A 19,906-nucleotide genomic window follows, 5' to 3' on the forward strand; every position below is an offset into this window, starting at 1 on the left:
CCCTTTTATGTGAAACACACTATGAAACTATAAAAGCTTAATTTTTCCCCCCTTTTCCTGTACTATCCAGCCCCTTAACAACTTTACTAAGGGTGAAAAATGCATTTAATCTTTAAACGAGGCTTTGGTAACAGCCCTTCTCCTTCAAGAACGTAATTCACTTTCATATGCTGTCCTAGAAAGGATATTTCTAATCAAGTCTAACTTTTAGTTTTTGTGTCCTCATTTTAAATGGTTTTAATTAAAAAAAAAATGGTTCTTGAAGTGTTTCATCTCAGGATCCCTTTACACTCCTAGAAATCGAGGAACACAAAGAATTTTTGTTCATATAGGTTCTATCTACATTTATGATATTTGATAGTAAAACTGAAACAATTAAAACACAACACTACACAAGCATATAACCCATTAGCTGTTTTTGCCCCTGGAAAACTCTACCGTGTCCATGGGGGAGAAGGAAAAAAAGACAAATGACACATTAGTATTATTATTAAAATAGTTTTCACCCCACTGATCTCCCTGAAGAGTGTCATGGGTGCCCAAAAAAACCCATATCATCCTCTAAGAACCACCAACTTAGATGAACAGCCAGTAATGGCAACAATGACAGAATTGGCCCCAAGCAAAATAAACACAGGACCTTGGGGCACCTGAGTGGCTCAGTCGGTTAAGCGTCAGATTTCGGCTCAGGTCATGATCTCACACTTCATGAGTTTCAGCCCCGGGTCGGGCTCTGTGCTGACAGCTCAGAGCCTGGAGCCTGCTTTGGATTCTGGGTCTCCCTCTCTCTCTGCCCCTCCCCCACTTATGCTCTCTCTCAAAAGTAAACACAAAAAATAAGTAAAATAAATAAACAAACAAACACGGGACCAAAGTGGTCTACACTCCAGGCACGCACACACGTCCCCTGGGAAGGATGAAGGAGCTTGAAGTCCATCCAGCACGGCAGCTGGCTATCCCGGGATGACTCTCAGTCATCAGCCCCCGAAATCTTTTCTACATTTTACTCTAGACACCTAGGAAAACTTCACTCCCATGCCGTCTAGACCGTCTCCGAAACTGGACCAGAAGCTGGTGTTGCACAACTCACAGGGAAAGTCTATCGTGCTTCAGTTTTTTCTGTGCTGAAGTCTATCTGGCAGCTGTAGGTTCCATTATGATCCACGGGACACGAGGCTCCCTGACAGTGTCTTACACAATTTCTGCACAAAGATGTCCACTCTCTGGAGCTGATGAAGGAAATATTACTCATTCTATGTTTATTTTACTCGTTCAAAAATCTTATTTGCTGTCTATTCTAGATCAGATGTGCATGAATTTTACTTATAAAGGAATATGTATTATATACATGGGCAGTATCTAACATTTAAAAAAACGTTTATTCCTGAGAGAGAGAGAGAGAGAGAGAGAGAAAGAGAGAATCCAACGCACGCTCCAGGCTCTGAGCTGTCAGCACAGAGCCTGATGCGGGGCTCAAACTCACAAAGTGCAAGATCATGACCTGAGCCAAAGTCGTCCACTTAACCGACTCAACCACCCAGGTGCCCTGCTAACATTTTATGTTAAAAGGCTGCATACTCAATGATTAAAACTATGCGATCTTCCATTTTGTTAAAGTCTTTTAGCCAGATAAAAATCACACTGTTTAAAAATACAAAATGTTGGTGACCATCTGCAACAAACCTTTCACGTTGTTGGTCAGAGTATCAATGGATTCAACGACTTCAGAAAATCACATGGCACTCTATAGAATATATACCTCCTCAAGGCCCCAGAAATTTCATTCCAAGTTGTCTACTCGAGAGAAATGAAGACAGACATTCACCAAAAGACATGGCCAGGAAAGTTTCCAGCAGCTCTATTCATAAACACTTACAAGTGGAAGGAGTCCCAATGACCACTGTCATTAAAAGGGACAAATTCTGATGTGTTTATACGATGGAATGCTACAGATCCATAAAACAGAATGAACTATGATTACACATACTAAAAGGGGGACCAGGGCCGTGGCGGGGGTGGGGGGGTGGGGACTCTCCCAGAAACAACGCTGAGCAAAAGAAAGCAGACACAGAAGAGTACACACTACATGATCCCATCAATATGAAGGAGAAAAGCAGACAAAATTCATCTGTGATGGTAGACATCAAAACAACCGTTATCCTTGGTAGAGGAGGTTAACTGGGAGGGGCACTGCAGAACCTTCCAAGGAACTCGACACGTCTTAGGGATCTTGATCAGGTCAATGGCTATGTGGGAATACAGATACATGAACACGCACTGATCTATAGTTTTAAGATTTGTGCACCTCACAGTGCATATAATATACTGGAATGTTTTTTGAATGTTAGGCCCAAGTTAGGAAATATCCAACGTATTTTTTTCTCCCATCAAAACTACAGAGGATCTGTGTGGAAGCCTTGAAGCATCTGGAAACCTAATGTGGAAAGTATGCTTTTAAGACCAACCCATTAAGTTTCCTTTTGAAAGCTGCAAATCAGTCTCATTCCTCTCCAGGATCTTTCCCTGGCATGGACCATTTTCCACTGTCCAAGCATAATCTGATTAGCACCTTTTCTGAGTTCACAGCGGGTATACTAGGGGAAGGTGAGCTGGCTTCACCTTTATCCTAATGGTCTTTCCAACTACATCTGCCCTGTCCCCTGGTATCTGAGAAGTAAGTCCTCTAGACCCAAGTAAAGAAGGAAATGGCTACAGCATAAGACAGCAAGGAAAAGTTTAGAAAGTCTTAATATTCAATAACATAGAAGGAGGCACTATGACATTAATAGCACTGAATACTGCATTTATATCATGAGCAAAATGAGGCCGAAGTTTCACACAAATAGAAAAATACTAGAAGTAAAGTCCTCTGAGGGTGACAGCACACATCTTTGGAAAATACCAGCACAACTGTCTGTCCCATTTTTTAGAAGTTTAAAAACAAAATGTATACAGTTAAAAAAGAAATTAGTTTAGGAGAGCTGTATTTTTTGAAAAAGCTATTTCAAAGTCCACGCCTTTTTGAAACTATGCCTCAATTTTCACGATTAAGAAGCTTTTAGTTCTCAATGATTGTGAATTTATTCTCGACTTCAGTTGTCTCCAAGTTATGGCTTTTTCTTGGTGTTTCAAGGTACTTAGGTACAACGACATTCCAGAATGGCTCACTCACAGATTCTCTGAAACACAGACCTCTGGCTTCGTGTAAACTCAGGCTCTGCCCCATGTGCCTGGGAGGCTATTAGGACTTGTCTGGTGAATCCTGGTTCCTACATCAATATCCCATTCCAGCTACAGGACTGATATGGGACATTCCCTTACTCCCCTAGACCATATTGTTCCTTCCCGGCACCCCCAGAAACACTACCTCTGCTTTATCTCCCTCGACTTCACCTCTGCAGAGACCAAATCGACAGGTGTTGGTGGCAGCAACAGACAAACCATGTGAGACCTGCACAAGACCGGAGGCAGGTCGGTGGGTCAAAAAATAGCGAGGTGGACAGAAACGTGGACTTAAGGGAGCTGGGCAACAAAGCTAGTATCTAAGGCATTTATGGGAGCTGCTATTTCCAGACAGCAAAATTCCAGGGCCTGAGTAAAATACACCAAACATCTGGCTCTGACAAAAAGATCAGAAAAAGGGAAAAAACAAAACAAAACAAAAAGCCAGCCATAGAGGTGTGACACGCTCCCAGTCCACTCTATAGTATTACTGTGTAATTATTAATCCCGAAGTCTGTTTGAGTACTTCTATGTTAATTTGACTTTAAGAGCCTTCTCACATGCGGATAAAGGCTTCCAGCTCATCTTCAGAAAAGTAAGGTGTGCTGGCGTTGAAGTCTTTCGCCAGTGCACTGGGCTAGGGCTTCGCCAAGGGGTCCTCACCTCATCTGAAGAAGGAGATGAGTGCCCTAACCTACTCTACAGTGGAAACAATCTAAAATGAAGTTTTCTTCACTTTACTTCTTCGTCAACAACTTACAAGGACTTCTGCAATAAAACCTTTGATTACTTGATTTTTTTGTTTCGGAAAACGGTAGGATATCCTAGCATGGGGCATACGTCAATTATTGTGTCATTTATTTGGAAAAAAAACTACTTAAAGAAATCAGACACAGACATAGATTCCAGAACAATCTAACACGGATGATGAAGAACAGGTGTTAGTGCTGAATAGAGAGACATGCTCTAAGAAAAACCCTAATCACTACTCTCCCAAACAAAGTTATACAAGACCAAGAAAGACTGAGAAACCATCACAGGTTGAACCTAAGGAAAAAACTAAATCCAACGAAGTACCCTGGATTGGACCTTGGAACAGAAACCAGAATACTATCTACAGTGCAATTAATAGTATTGTACCAATGTTAATTTCTTAGTTTTGATCAGGGTACCATGGCTATACCAAAGTTTATAAATGGTCCCATAAATATACCAGGGTTACATCTAAGGGAAAGATGGGTGAAAGGTATATGGAAACTCTCGATAGCATATTTTCAATTTTTTCATAACTCTAAAGTTATTTTAAGAAGTTAAAGAACAAATGTTAGTGATAGGAGAAATCTCTCTTCTGAAAATCTTGATTAGAAAAAAATTAAAAAAAAAAGATTATCTTTTGTCTAGTTATGTTAGAGGGCCTCACACTCAAGTAAAAAGTTGTTTAGTGCTGGAGTGCCCAACTAACACTCATTGGGCTTCTGCGGATCAGAGCTGGGGTCAGCAGGCCAAGATGGGGTGGGCTACCATGATCAGGTGGGCAACACAACTTTAAGCTGGGCTAAGTAAGTGAACAACTTTGCAGGGGAGACTGCAATTTTCACAGATTTAACCAGTACAAAAATCTATATTTTATATGTTTACTCATGTAACAAAATATGATTTGGGCTAACTCTACATGTCCAGTATTTAGAATTCTAGATTCTGCCAAGTGGTTCAGTCATTACAACTAAGTACTGAGCACACCTTTCACCTTGTGTGACAAGTCTCTGAGAGGACTATTTTTAACACTGCAGAATATGCTGCTTCAAATTAAAAAAACAAACCCAACTTTTGATCACATGCTCTTTGTATGTAAACCTTATCCTTAAGAAGCTTTTGACTATCTTGACTATACTCCTACATCTGGATGTTTTCAGTGAGACAGAGAGAGAAAAGAGAAGAAGGAGGGGGAGGAGGGGGGAAGGGGAGGAGAAGGAAGGGAAGCAAAGGAAGGACAAAGGAAGAGAAGGAGGGAGAAATGGGATGAGTTAAGAAGGAAGTTTGACTCGACGCCACTTAGAATACCGTTCATTAACCACAGACAAGTCAGTAACTTCTTGCTGGTGAGCGTGCACCTATTTGTAGACTCCTTCGTTGGATACTCTTACAGTCTGTCTTCCTATTTTTAATCCAGGCAGTATTAAAACTCAGATTAACAGTTACAACAACCATCTCTCATCCCCCCAACACCCTGCCCCCAACACCAGGATGTCATTTCAACCAACAGCCTTATCTCTAAGTAAGGAGAGTTGAGGGTACATATAAACCAAAAGAGATTTTTTTTTTTAAGAATTCAGAATTCTCTGGCATTAACGTCCTTTTATTGTAATAGTTTTCTTTCAGTACACTAAATCTTGGCCATGTTTGTGTTAGATCTACTTGTGGATTTGAGTTCTCTTGAAAATAATAAAAAAATCCATCCTCCAAGGCAACTTTGATGTGTCTGTGTTTACACAACAGAGCAGAGCACTTGAGGAGTTTTTCCCAAACATGGAATACAATGTTTACCCATTGGACCCCATCCAGGCAAATGAGAAAACAGAATTCATCTAATTCTTTGAAAAGTACTGAGTAACTTTCAACTCTCTTTGTATGTTTATAGGAAAACCCAAGTTGTGCTATTCAGCTGGAATCGTCCTGGGGTCCAGCATAAACATTGCATCGCTTATTGTATAAATACGAGGTCAATTTTAAAATGGCATGCTTATCACAAGATTCCTAAGAAAAAAATCTTCCTCTGTTTTTAAATGATTTAAACCTCAAGATTCATGGACGGTTGGATGGATGCATGATCGCACTCAAACACACACACACACACACACACACACACACACACACACCCCAGGAACTTTTTGCAATGGTTAAAATGTATCAAGAAATAAATTTCTGGAGGTGCCTGGGGGGCTCAGTCAGTTAAGTGTCCGACTTTGGCTCAGGTCATGATCTTAGGGTTTGTGAGTTTGAGCCCCACATCAGACTCTCTGCTGTCTGTCCCCATGTTTTTCTCTGCCCCTTCCCAGCTGTATCTTTCTCAAAAATAAAGAACAACATAAAACAAAAAATAACAAGCTTGGGTGCCACTATACACATTTGCAATGAATTTTGCGCCAATCTTCGAATGACATGTTCATTCTATTAGAAAAAAATGATCAACACTGACGTTTTATTTTTGTGACGTCACCCATTTTCAGGAAGTTTGCCTGATGGGATGAAGAGAACAAGGACTTTAAGTGGGGCCTGATCTTGAATCTGGCTGTGTGATGGTGGGGACGTTGCTCATTTTAAAAACTCCAGACACCTCCTCAAATAAGGGGAGGAGCACCCCACTGCCCTCAAAAGAGCCTGTCAAAATCACGTGAGATAATGTATGTGAAGCAGCAGGTGCAGGCCGTTTTGTTCTTGTTTGTGTTTCTCCCCCCCCCTCCCCCCGATTTCCCTCACTGCTATGCCAACACTCTCGCTGTGGGGGAGTGTTCCCAACTCAGCCCATACTTCTGTCACCAAGCATCATGCCAAGTGCTCTAAGGGCTTCCCTTTCCTGGGAGCCGTCTCCCCGCACCCCAGATCAAGCAGCAAACCAGGAGGGTCTGGCTCAGAGATGCCCATGCCCACACCACTCAACACCCAGATGCTTAGCTTTGGACTTCACCTTGGTAAAAAACCTATCGGTAAATCCATTAGGACTAGCTTTATTCCTAAAGCTAGCTCTGTCCACAGAGAGACAGAGAGACAGACAGAGAGAGAGGGAGGGAGGGAATCCTAAGCAGGTTCTGCACTGTCAGCACAGAGCCCGATGCGGGGCTCCATCCAGTAACCTGAGCCGAAGTTGGACACTTAACCTACTGAGCCACCCAGGTGTCCCTACTTTCTTTCCTTTTTGAAACGAACTGATGTTCTCTCCCCTTTCCAGGACAGATCAGATTACGCGGTGGCTGAACTCACCCTGACGTTTACTTGCCCTCAACACCATGTCCTTGCCCCACTCCAGAATTTCTGATTCCTCTCCAGTTGTGGGGAAGAAGGTTTCTATCTCAAGTGGAGAAATCCAGGTGGCTGGGATGTCAGAAGCCTACTTTTTTCTTTTCCCCAGTAGCTTGTGGCATCCTTCTGACCTGTTCATTACAGAGTCGTCTATGGAAAAGGACTCCCTCCCAGACGCCCTCAAGGAGGCTCAGTGTGAAAGATACACAAATGAAACGAGACTGGCTGCAGGAAGAGTTTGTAAGGTTCAAGACCATAACAACAGAACAGAGGAATATCAAACTGCTTTGTCACACTGCTTTAGTTTTGTGACCCCACCCCCCGGGGTGTTGAGAAACTCTCCTTAGGGTCATGGGATGGAAAGTTAGCCTAGCATCCCCAAAGGACTCATCCCCCCCCCAGCCCAGACTCTGGGAGAGGCACGTCAATCCCTGGGCTGAAGCCTCATCTTCCCCAGGATCGAGCAAGACCAATTTGTAGGAAATTCACTGTTTGACCCAAATGGGAGATTTTAGCCACAAACACCGTAAACTGGGTATCTTATTATTTGTAAGGATTAGAAGGAATTTACGCATGTGGAGGAAGCATGCTATATAGGAAAGTGTAGCACTTTTATAATCAATAAACAACATGCAAATATCAGAGGTGAGACTTTCTTTAAAAAAAAACCCATCACTATGGAGACATCTGTGCAAATGCTCAATGACAACATGAAATTAATGGCCACTTTTATATGTATCTGCCCCTGGTGTCATCTTTGATGAGAATGCGTCTGCTACCACAAGATGGACTGAGCAGGTGGTCGTATGTGGGAGAAGAAAGCGCCTCTTCGAACGCCTTCTTTGTGATATTTCCCTTCAAATTTCAGCTACGCCACCTCTGTTAAGCTTAATTCTAACACACGTTCCACAATCTTCTAGAAAACCTCTATTAAAGCTCAAAGCTTAAGAGTTTAATAAATAGGTCTGTAACTTACTCCTCAAAATTAAAAAAAAAAAAGAAAGTCTAAAATCCCTAGAACTATTTTCATAGGAGCCTTCTTTTACCATCTCTCCTTGCAAATTATAGAAGAAAAGTCTAGGGAAAGTGGGATCAAGACTCTGATGTTCCGCAAATATCTCAGGTTGATTAGACTGTACTGTTGCTCCTTACATAATTTGTGATCCCCAAAGTAGGTTCTTGATTTCTTCAGGCTCATGTGTACCAAAGATATTCTGTTGGTAAACGTCCCAATAGTCCAGTTGATCAAAATAAGGTCAGAGAACACAACCCAAGCAAGAACGGGTCTTGCTTAAAGACCACCACCTGTACCGGAGAACCTCAGGACAAGCCAGAAGCATCGATGCCTGAATGTCTGATGCCAGGAAACAGTGATCCTGGGCTCTTGATCACATAATATCCATTTCAGAAATCATGGTGCCTGCTTCCAAAAAGGTGGTGAATTTCCAGACAACTAAAGGCCCCTCCCCTGAGCCAATGCAATTCTAAGACATCATCACTTTTCTTTACCACCAATCACAGTGACAGCTCTTAGGTTATTATGGAGCACGGATCTCTGAATACATACCCGTAGGGGAATGAGAGCAAACAAAAATCTCCAGAGGTTTGGGGGGAGGGTACTACTAGAGAGAAAAGTATAGTGAATGAGAAACCCAGGGACACCAAGAACCAAGTCATCCAGCTGCCCAAATCTCCGGGCAAAGTAAGTGCCAATCTGTTGAGAAGATCAGCAGTATGTTGGAATTAATATCTGAGCAGCCCACAGATCTGGAAGCAGTTAAGAGCAGAGTGTACAAGCACATTTACTGTGGCTATTGGCTCTCCCCGTGACTAGCTGTGGAACTTTAGTCTATTTAGTCTTTGGCCTCAGTTCTCTCTTCGGTAAAACTGAAATTATGTTAGCACACACTTTATAGATTCATGTTGAGGATTAAGCACAGTTAATTCATCTCAAGGGTTTTGAAAACTCTTTGGCACACTCTCCTACATTTGCTAATATTATCTTATTTTGTTTATTTCTGATTATAATCCCTCAGGTGGGAGGATACCCTATTTTTTGGTTGGTAGAAACTGAGCTTAAGTTTAAAGAAACTTGCCTAAGGGTGCCTGGGTGGCTCAGTCAGTTAAGCAGACAACTTCGGCCCAGGTCCTGAGCTCATAATTCCAGAGTTCGAGCCCTATGTTGGGCACTCTTCTGACAGCTCGGAGCCTGGAGCCTGCTTCAGATTCTGGGTCTCCTTCTCTCTCTGCCCCTCCCCTGCTCACACTCTGCCTCTCTCTCTCTCTCTCTCAAAAGTAAACATTAAAAATAAACTTGCCTAAGACTACTTACCTATAGTGAAGCCAGAATTTAAACCCATTTTTCTCACATCACTAAATCAAGCAAACACTGAAATATTTGAAATATGTATTCCATCTTCGTCTTATGTTCTAGATCAGCAACTGCCCAGAAGTGGTCTCCAGATTGGGATCAAGAGCATTGGCAGGGGAGTTGTTAAAAATGTCAATTTTCAGGCCCCACCCCCCATCTGTCATTCAAAATTGCCATGGCGAGTGCAGCTGTGTGCTGTTACTTTCTCCTTTTATGGGGGAACAGGACAACGTTAGCAGGAGGATGAAAGAATGCCCTGGAAGAAGGAAGAGGTCACAGGGACAAAAGGCATAGCACAGGGAATACAGTCAGTGATACTGTAATAGCATTGTGCAGTGATGGCACCCACACTTGTGCGCGTATAGATGTGGGATCGCTAGGTTTTGCTCGTGGAACTAACGTGTGTCAACTATTCTTCAAAAACAAACAAAAAATTAAAGCCCCAAATATTCCAGAAAATTGTGCAACACTGGAAGATGGTGGACAATTTTACCCGAGATTTTGAACAGGAGTCCATTGACACAGTAGGACAGCTGAATTTCCCATTTTCCTAGGGGCACGGGGCTGAATGTATGACCGATTTCTCATGGGACTTTGGGCATCTCAACAAATCTAAGCCTCAGTGGCCTCCTACGTGAAAGGAGGGGCCTGTCTTATCCCCTTACACGGTTCTGTTCTACACTGCCAACTCTGAATGGACATCTCCCTGACTCTACTTTTGTAAGTGTGATGCAGAATAAAATAGAAATCTCAGAAATAAGGTAGCCTGTTGAATTGAGTTATAAGAAAATGAAATTAGCAGGTTCTCAAATTAGATCCGAGAAGGAAAATTTGTAAGGGTTTTAGAAATGTCAGTATCCCAAGATTGAAAAACATGCAGAATATAGAAAAAAAAAAAGTCTACGTAATATCAAATTGGTTACATAAGTACATTACTTTTGGGGAGAGGAAAAGAAGACAGTATTCCTAACCTGCCCCACATCAAGTTCACCACAGTAAGGAGCTTCCTTCGCAAGATCTGCTGGGAGCCGTAGTCCAGGCATGGCACAGACCTCAGGTCTTAGATTTTTCTAAATCCCATTATTAGATTCACGTGTCTCATTCATGTATCAGACCAAAGACGTGAAGACGCATCTTCATAGGCCCCTGACGGTTGGCAGGGGAAGGGGGTAGTGGTGGCCCAAACTACCAGATGATAAAAAACGTCAAGCAACAGAAGACAAGTTTCAGTAAATTTCGGTCTAGGTAGAGATGATAGACAGGAGTCACCAACCCAACCCAAGGTGAGGTTATTCTCATAGTGAAAGTCATTCTGATCCCAACAGGGGAGCATGACGTTTCAATGCAAAGTCATCCTTTCTTTTGGGAGGTGAGTGTCACTTTCCTAATGTGCACATGTAAGTAGCATATGTATTCAATTACACATTAGATGTATATACAAGTAGTACTGTTTCAGAGAAGAAAAGGCAAGAGCAAACTAGAGTTGAGGTTTACTCCCCAAGGATGGAAGCAAGGAATACGTAAACTACACAGCATCAAACAGCAGAAGGAAGCACTATCTTGGTAGCTCCTGGATTTACCGAAGGCCCACTCCTCACCTTGACTCCTTGGATGTGGATGCCGTAAGGCCCTCACCGGGGCCATCAGCTTTGGGCTTTGTTATCACTTAGCTTCCATTAATCAGAAATTGCTGGAGAAGATCCACACCACATGACCGGGAAAATACCTCCAAGTTCTTTATGCTGGGAGAGTCCTCTGGGAACCAAAAAGTTTTACCAAAGGCCTTCAAAAATCTCCTAAATTTCTAATTCTGTATTTTCAGAATACTGTATGAAACTTGGTGGTTAACAGCAGCAATGCCTTTTTCAACTCAGAAAAGGGCAAAGCAGAAATTTCTAATTATCTGAGAGAGATCAGATTTGTTTTTTCCCTGCCCCACCGGACATACTCCCTGTACTGTGCTATACAGATCACCGTCGGAAAGACTCCCATTTGAAAGGAGAAGAGTCTCCCGGGATGTGCTCCGCTGGGAGGGGCCGTGGCGCAGGAGGGCAACGAAAGATGGCCAGCCCTGTGGCTGTAGCAGAGAGAATCAGAGAATGAGGGACAAGAGGGAGAACACCACGAATCCAGGGAAGCCCATAGCAGCCCCAGAAAGCAGGGCTTCGAAGACCACACTCAAGACCCAGGTTTCCCCTTAGGGGGTGGTAAGCAGCCAAGGACAGACTTTGGGCAGGAAGAGGACATCAGCACGCCTGCCTGACCAAAAGGTCCCTTTGTGAATGAAGAAAACATTTTCTGAGGGTGAACAAGATCCAGAGAGTACCTCAACTTCCAAATGGTCCCTGCTGTTCTCTCCTCTGTCAGCGAGGCAAGTAACAAATAGAGGGTGATGGCGTCACCATCACGGTCAGCTCAAGGCCACGAACAAAGCCAGTCCCTACCTCCCCACCCAGTGGCCACACGGCTGCCTTCTGCTGCTCCTGTGGAAAAGGGGCCGGAGCCGAGAGCAGCACAGGGAAAGCGTGCAGCAAAAGCCAACACAAGTTAACTCGGGCAGTTATTGGTCTCATTTTTCAGAGTCCATCTCAAAAAGCAGCATTTTCCCATAGCCCAAGATGACGATTGGTCACAGCAGCAAAACCACCGCAGGACCTATAGCAACAGTGCCCTGCTTAGCAGCCCTGCTAAACCCTGAATAGTGTCTTGTGTTTTTAATTTTTTTTTTTTGGCTTGCCGAGGAACATCTGTGTTTACATCAGGGAATGTGAAATAGAGGCACGAAAGGAAAAATGGCTAAATATGATTAAAGAGGTAGAATCCGAGTTAGATGTGGCATTTAATCCGTGGAAAGGGAGGCCAGACCCCCTGATGGGGAGCTCCAAAATGGGTAAACACACCAGAATGAAAATAAAAACCAACTCTGACAGTGGAGAAAAATCTTCCCATTTCAGCGCATTTATATATGCCCGGTGTGTCCCATTTCTGGCCCTCACAGCTTACTGCTTGTTTAGAAACATGAACAGGATGAGAGGCATATGGGCGTGAACAGACACGGAAGACCATTCTTTAACCTGAGCTGTTGCTGTTCTGAATATCACAATTCCTTTAAGTCCTCAATATAAAGTATAAGGTGTGTATGGGAGAAAAATGGAGATGGACTTTTTTTTTTTTTTTTTAGCAAGCACATTAGAGAAAAACACCCCTTTTCCCTGTACACACAGGTTGCTACAGGCAAATTTCAAAGCATTGAGTCCACATTTTTATTTTATTACGGTGAGACTTGCTACACAGGAAACCCTAAAGGAAAAAGTTGATTGACTTGACTACATAAAGCTTAAAAAAATTTACATGATGTAAAAGAGTGGTATGCATGTTAAAAAAAAATCAGTAATAGGGAAATGAACAATTCTTCAGTCAGGATAGAAATGTTAATTTTGGTCATCTTAACTTTTTGACACGATCATTTCCTTTGGGGAGAGTATACACACTTCTTAACCACCCTGCAGAATAAGTGGTAGCAAAGAGAGATAACCTGGGAACATGGAGGAGAAAACAGTATTACTCGTTTAGCTTCATCAGTGTACAACCTGGGCAACAGTATAGAGGCCAAGCTTAGAAGGTGCCTATGCTTGGTTTAATACTATGCTGTCAGGGTTTTGACATTTTTATTTTCCAAAGAGAGGGAGAGAGACAAAGAGACAGAGCATGAGAGGGGGAGGGGCAGAGAGAGAGGGAGACAGAATCTGAAGCAGGCTTCAGGCTCTGAGCTGTCAGCACAGAGCCTGATGCGGGGCTTGAACCCACGAACTGTGAGATGATGATCTGAGCCAAAGTTGGACCTTAAACGACTGAGCCACACAGACATTTTTTTAAAAGGAGCTCCCAATTTTCATTGGTCTCTGGGCCCTTCAAATTATGTACTGATCCTGCCCTTAAAGTCATACTAACTACCTATCTATAAATCAGTAAGTTTTGTGCCAAGACGAGCACCAAGATGTTTATGACAAGTTTATAGTCTCAAAGTAGAAGTTCAATAGTCAGGTTATAATAAAACAAAGTAGAGAAGGAGACACATGATAGAGACAAAGCTCAAAAAAGGAAAATATTACTTCTTGGTGGAATGAGGTTAGTATCTTTGCAAGAGGCAGGTTTTAGTTGTATCTTAAAAGATTTTAACACTGATGGGAGGTGGGGGGAAAAACAAAACAACAATGATGGCTACAGAGGCAGTGAGCTGTGTCAGGGTCCAAGGACTGCCTGGGCACAGTGAACTGTCCGGTTTGCCTGGGGCAAGAAGAAAGCAGGCAGGAAAGCAGGTGGTGGTTGGCTGTGTGAGGGCCTTGAACTTGCAGCTAATGAGGCCATGCATAATTCAAGAGCAATTGCGAGCCACTGAAGGGTCAGAGAGAACCAGTTAACCACAGTCATAATTAAGGAAGATTAAAGCTGGCCCCAGGCATCGATGGTCCCTTGGTCACCTCTCTGGACTCCCATCCCAGCACCGTCTTCACAAATGGTGAGGACTTGACTCTTTAGACAGTAGACGGATGGAAAGTAAACGTCTGCACCCACCTCTAACTCAACCAGTTAAACTTCACCTGCACTAAGCTGGCCAACATGATACATTCCCACCCTCTGGAGAACCAACTTTACTTATTGAAGGTTTGAATCAGCAGAGCAGATAACACAAATTTAGGTGAATACAAAAGATATAAGAGTATATGCAGATTCAACTAAAAACAAAAATCCGAACAAACAAAAAACCCCAGCAACAACACAATGAGACTTCATTGCCTGAACCAGCCCCTCTTAGAAAAATTTATGTGGGTCATGAGCACTGACACCCCGTTTCCTTGAGAGAATGGAATTATGGAAATCTATGTCGTAAGTGCCCAATGCTTAGGTACCTGAGAGCTTAGGTAGGCTCCGTCCTACAGGTAAGAATTTTATTAATTACCAATCGGGATCTTTCTCTAATACGGTTCCATCAGAAGAAAACAGTAAATTGCACTTTAAGTAAAAGCTTAAAAATGATAATTTATTCTGTCTCCATCTTTCTCTCTTGGTCTCTGTATTCTTTCTATTCTCTTTTTCGCACACATACCAGTATAGACACACACATATGTATCAACAAACACACGCAAATATAGATACACACACACACACACACACACACACACACAGACGGCGTCTGAATAATTTCCTTGCGAACTGTACTAAATTCCAAACAAAAGTACATTTCCACGTCTAAATGTTTCACCCAATCATGTTGAAGAAAAATCCCAACACCCTGATAATTATATTTTAAAATTACCACTTGACATCAAATTAGAGTTTTATTGTTCCTTTAGCAAGAACGTAAAGAACAAATTATGTGGAAATCAAATATGCATAAACAATGAATCAGAAAATAAATGAACTACATAAAATACTCAAGTAAGGAATATTAAAATTCCATTGTAAGAAAATTCCACAGGTATCTGTTATGATGTATCACTGACCCAAAATGCGATTTCGATTTTCTACCTCCCCTTAAACCATTTCTTTCACAAAAACAAAAATAAGCCATGAAAAAACCAGCTTGATATTCTAGCTCTAAGAAATTATGATTGTAACAGATAATACGCCCCTCTTTAGCAAACGTAATCTGTACGTTATTACTTAAGGATGGTTCTGTTTTCAACGAAAAAATACAAAATAGCGACTTATTGGAAAAAAGTCAGAGTTGTCAATATTCTTTTTAAGGATGAAATAATGTATTTTCTTTAAAATAAGCTTAGAGACAAAGAAATGCATTTCAGTGAACATCGGTGTATTCTTCAGAAATGAAAAGCTGTTTTTTATCCCAGTTCCCATGCTATACTGAATCACAAAAATATACAGTATCAAAAGAAAAAAAAAACTTTTGATATTTGAGAACTACAACAGAAAATGAACTTAAGTGGGGAAATTAAACTTGGGGTTAAAGGATAATGAGCTTTTGGAACTTTTCCATCTTTGTCACCTGACCTTTGACATGGAATCTTACACAAGAGACGATGCAGTCCGGAGAGGTACCATCAACATTTTAATCGACAGTTAGGGATGAACTCAATACCCCTTTTTTGTTCAAGTAAATTCTCCTTTGTTTCTCTGACCCACACTCCCTGAGATAATGTCCCAAGTTCTGACTTTGTCACTTAGCATGGAAACTGGTACCAGCGCCAGAAAGAAGAAGCCAGTCCAAAGTCTCATGCTTCTACAAATTTGTAGGCTATCAAGACTGAAATGAAACGAAAAGGCTTCCCTGAGCTGCCTGTCCAGGAAGAGGGTTGAAAAGACCATAAACACCCTCAGCAGGAGAAAATAAAGCATCCTACCTTTTTAAAAATTCCATATACTCGGTGTGTTTGATGAGTCCTGTCCTCATCATGATTGTTTGAAAACATTGTCGATCGATGGCCCAGAGTTTCACATTCACAAGAGCTGGAGAAAAGAAAAAGAAAACAGGAAAAAAAATTAGGCAATTTCAACCATGAACCCCATCATGCAGAAGGGATATGAGTGATTCAGGAGAAGTATGGAAATAATTGACCTTCATTTACAGCTGGTACCCATCATGCTATCCCATTTTGTTAAGAAAGTGAATGTTCCTACTAGCATGAGGTAGTTCATAATTGTCCATCTAGTATTATTGTCTAAGAGGAAGATTCCGGTTCTCTTCTGCCCTTAAGGGAGGAGAATGCCTAAGTCCACAGTGAAAAACTTTAGTGCTTTCCAGACTATCTATGAAGGACATCACATGGAAGCAAAGAAAAATTCACAACTAATCACAACACTCCCTGGTAATTACCCAGAATAGTGTTAATGACTCAAATGATCATGTTTTACTTGTAAAAACTAGAAATGAAAACTCCATTTCCAGGTTTAGGGCTGAATTTAATAGGATAGAAATAATAACTTCACCATGATTTCTACATGAAGCTCATATTTTACAAATTATAACCTGTGCCCGACGCTGTCCTGTGAAGTTCTCTGAGATCTGTTTGTTGAATTTTAATGTCTAGTCTTACCTACGACTGCCTTTGACAATGAATAATAGTGTTCAAACTGAGTATCACAGAATTACACCATTTGAGCTACTGAGCACACGACTAAGAGACAAGTTTTGGAAAAGGGCAGATGCTATAGAGTAACAGAACCACCCAGTAGGATAAACTTTGGTTTTAAAAGAATATACTAAAAATCTCGGTAACGATCTGTGCAATGGGCATGCAAGACACTTATGCTCTCCATTTTTATGTATGTTTGCAAGTTTTCCTAAAAGCAAATACTTTCTGTTAGCATACAAATAGAGAAAGCCAATTCATAGGTCATACTGGTGGGGAGTGGGGTACATAAGGGCTGTGCGGGACAAGTGAGTGGAGACAGTTTATAGTTTAAGGAGCCAAACACACAAAGACTGAAGAACACAATTCTCTCTTCTTCCCAGTTCTCAGAGGAAGCCCAGTGTGGAATGAGATCTGGGGGGAGGGGCCAGGGGCAAATGCTGAGTATGAGGCCATGGGTGTGCCTCGCAGGGAGGGACTTGGAGTAACACACAAAGCAAATGGGGAAAATATGAGAAAGAGAATGCTGTGTTCTAATGTAAACCCTTATCTTCGAATTGTACCTAATTTTTCCTCGCAAAACTGTTTGAAGCTAAGGAACTAGAACATGACTTCTCTCTGGGCCAGCTCTTCATTGAAAAAAGAAAAAGGATGCTTGGTTAACTAGAAAAGGAACAAAGCAGTAAGGACCGGTATGCGCATGGCTCCGCTCCAAGTATCTTTTAAAAATGAGCCATCAGCAAAAACAAGATCCTCACACAGGTGCTCTCCCAGCCACATTCAAGTTCCTCTGCCGAATCCGGGCTCCTTTCCAGAACACCTGTTTGCTTGAGACAAACCCAAAGACTGGATGATGCAACCACAAAGGACTGCCAATTCAGGAAAAGATTCACAAGAAGGAGCATCTTTATATAACTGACAGAAGCTGAGCTAGGAGGGAGACAGAGGAGGTGACGTCCTGTGCGGGGAGAAGAGCCTGGCGGGGGGGGGGGGGGGGTTGGGCTGGGGGAGTCCAGGCAAGGATGAGACAGACAGGAATGGCTGAGATTCTGCAGGCTTCTCTGATCTTTGAAAGCAGGCTGCTTCGGGGCCCTGGAAGTCAGGCATAGGAAGCGGGGATTAATGCGATGAACAAAACAAAGCTATTAGAGATCTTAAAGACAAAACACAGCCAAGAACCTGAATCTCATTGAAAAAATTTTCAATATGAAATTTATTGTCAAACTGGTTTCCATACAACACCCAGTGCTCATCCCAACAGGTGCCCTCCTCAATGCCCATCACCGCCCCTCCCCTCCCTCCCACCCCCCATCAACCCTCAGTTTGTTCTCAGTTTTTGAGTCTCTTATGGTTTGGTTCCCTCCCTCTCTTTTTTTTTCTCCTTCCCCTCCCCCATGGTCTTCTGTTAAGTTTCTCAGGATCCACATAAGAGTGAAACCATATGGTATCTGTCTTTCTCTGTATGGCTTATCTCACTTAGCATCACACTCTCCACTTCCATCCACGTTGCTACCAAAGGCCCTATTTCATTCTTTCTCATTGCCAAGTAGTATTCCATTGTGTATATAAACCACAATTTCTTTATCCATTCATCAGTTGATGGACATTCAGGCTTTTTCCATAATTTGGCTATTGTTCAAAGTGCTGCTATAGACATTGGGGCACAAGTGCCCTTATGCATCAGCACTCCTGTATCCCTTGGGTCAATTCCTAGTAGTGCTATGGCTGGGTCATAGGGTAGATCTATTTTTAATTTTTTGAGGAACCTCCACACTGTTTTCCAGAGCAGCCGCCCCAGTTTGCATTCCCACCACCAGTGCGAGAGGGTTCCCGTCTCTCCCCATCCTCGCCAGCAGCTAGAGTCTCCTGATTTGTTCATTTTAGCCACGCAAAGAACCTGAATTTCAGAACACATCAGAGGTAGGCCACCATTTTTCGACTGCTTACAAGAAAAATACATTCTGTGTTCAGCATCATTCTTAATGGTTCCCAGGGATTTCCAGTAACCCAAGTCTCCCTCCAAAGGCTGAATTAGGAGACATCAACCAATTCTGTTATTCTAAAGATCAGGGGCAACATGACGACGAGTACTATCACATATACACATACGGCACTGTACCTCAAAAGACTCAGTAGAGGCAGAAGGTCTAAGTGGAGTGAAGCATAATACATACATCTAAGACCCTGCCCTGCAGGAAGACCTCACATAGCATGTCTCCAGCAGCAATATGTAAGAATTTCCATTACAGGCTCTTAAACCAAGAGACAGGAATAGTAGGTACTAAGCAGAGGCCACAGTACCCACGAGTCAAGCGACGAGGGTCGGGGTGCATGCATGCACACGTGTTGTGACCGAGTGACCCACAACGTTTTCTGTCTGCGTTCCCTCTTGGAGGCCAGGCTGTGTTCCTGGTCCCTCCTGAGGAGCTGTCACTCTGCCCTCTGTCACTCGCTGGCACTTAGCGCGTGACCGATATCGCTCATTATCTCTGCTGTGTCTAAATGAGGTTTCCTCGAGTAAGTTGGGACCTTCCCGCAGAGAGAAGTCCGGGGCTCATTTCTTATAACCTCTTCTCTCTCAAGAAATTAGCTTTTCATTAGGTAAGTGTAGGCTATACTGAGTCATTAATGTAATTCATGTGCACAAAGGTCACCTAAAAATGAAGAAGTAAGCCTAAGTGGACTCCAAGATGATGTTAAAATAGCTCAACTGAATTGATCAGACATCATAAGCCATGAATTGAAAAAGGGTCTCTAAAAATAAGTTCACAGAATCTAATATTTTCATTTTATCTGATTCCCATTTAGCGGGGCTACTGCTACATCTCTAAGTAAACCTGTTTCAGATATTTTGCATGATAATGAACATGGCTTGATGAGATTGCAAATTTGTCCATGACCTTGGGCAAGATGCCAAAACCTTTCCTGTACTCGGCCAATATACCTATTAGTCAAATCAGCACTTCACAGGTGGGCAAGCGTGACTCATAAACACCTTGCCTTGTTATCAGGAAAGTGGTTCTATTCAGGTAGTTATTAACCTCTTGCTTCTTCAACAGCCGGCTGGAGGGTAAGTCTGGTGCTTCCAAACTTACAGACCATTCAAAACAAGTTTTAAAAATCTGTCTATGTACCTTTAAGTGGTTTCTTAATCTCTGTAGGGAATAAGCACTTCAGAAATAAAGTTCCTCTGATTTTCACGATG

General features: G+C 42.3%; 1 protein-coding gene across 1 annotated transcript in view; it reads right to left on the reverse strand.

The window, feature by feature from the left end:
• The window catches only part of PRKG1 (protein kinase cGMP-dependent 1), a 1,154,193-nt gene that overhangs the window by 444,486 nt on the left and 689,801 nt on the right, over positions 1 to 19,906 (reverse strand). Inside the window, exon 4 of the mRNA XM_047088578.1 lies at positions 15,973 to 16,078. Coding sequence (XP_046944534.1) covers positions 15,973 to 16,078 — 106 coding nt within the window. The remainder of the gene's footprint in view (positions 1 to 15,972; positions 16,079 to 19,906) is intronic.

Source organism: Lynx rufus, unplaced genomic scaffold, assembly GCF_022079265.1.
Source record: "Lynx rufus isolate CCGP_SWC_20201006 ecotype Redwood Valley unplaced genomic scaffold, mLynRuf1.p SCAF_25, whole genome shotgun sequence".
Taxonomy (NCBI): Eukaryota; Metazoa; Chordata; class Mammalia; order Carnivora; family Felidae; genus Lynx; species Lynx rufus.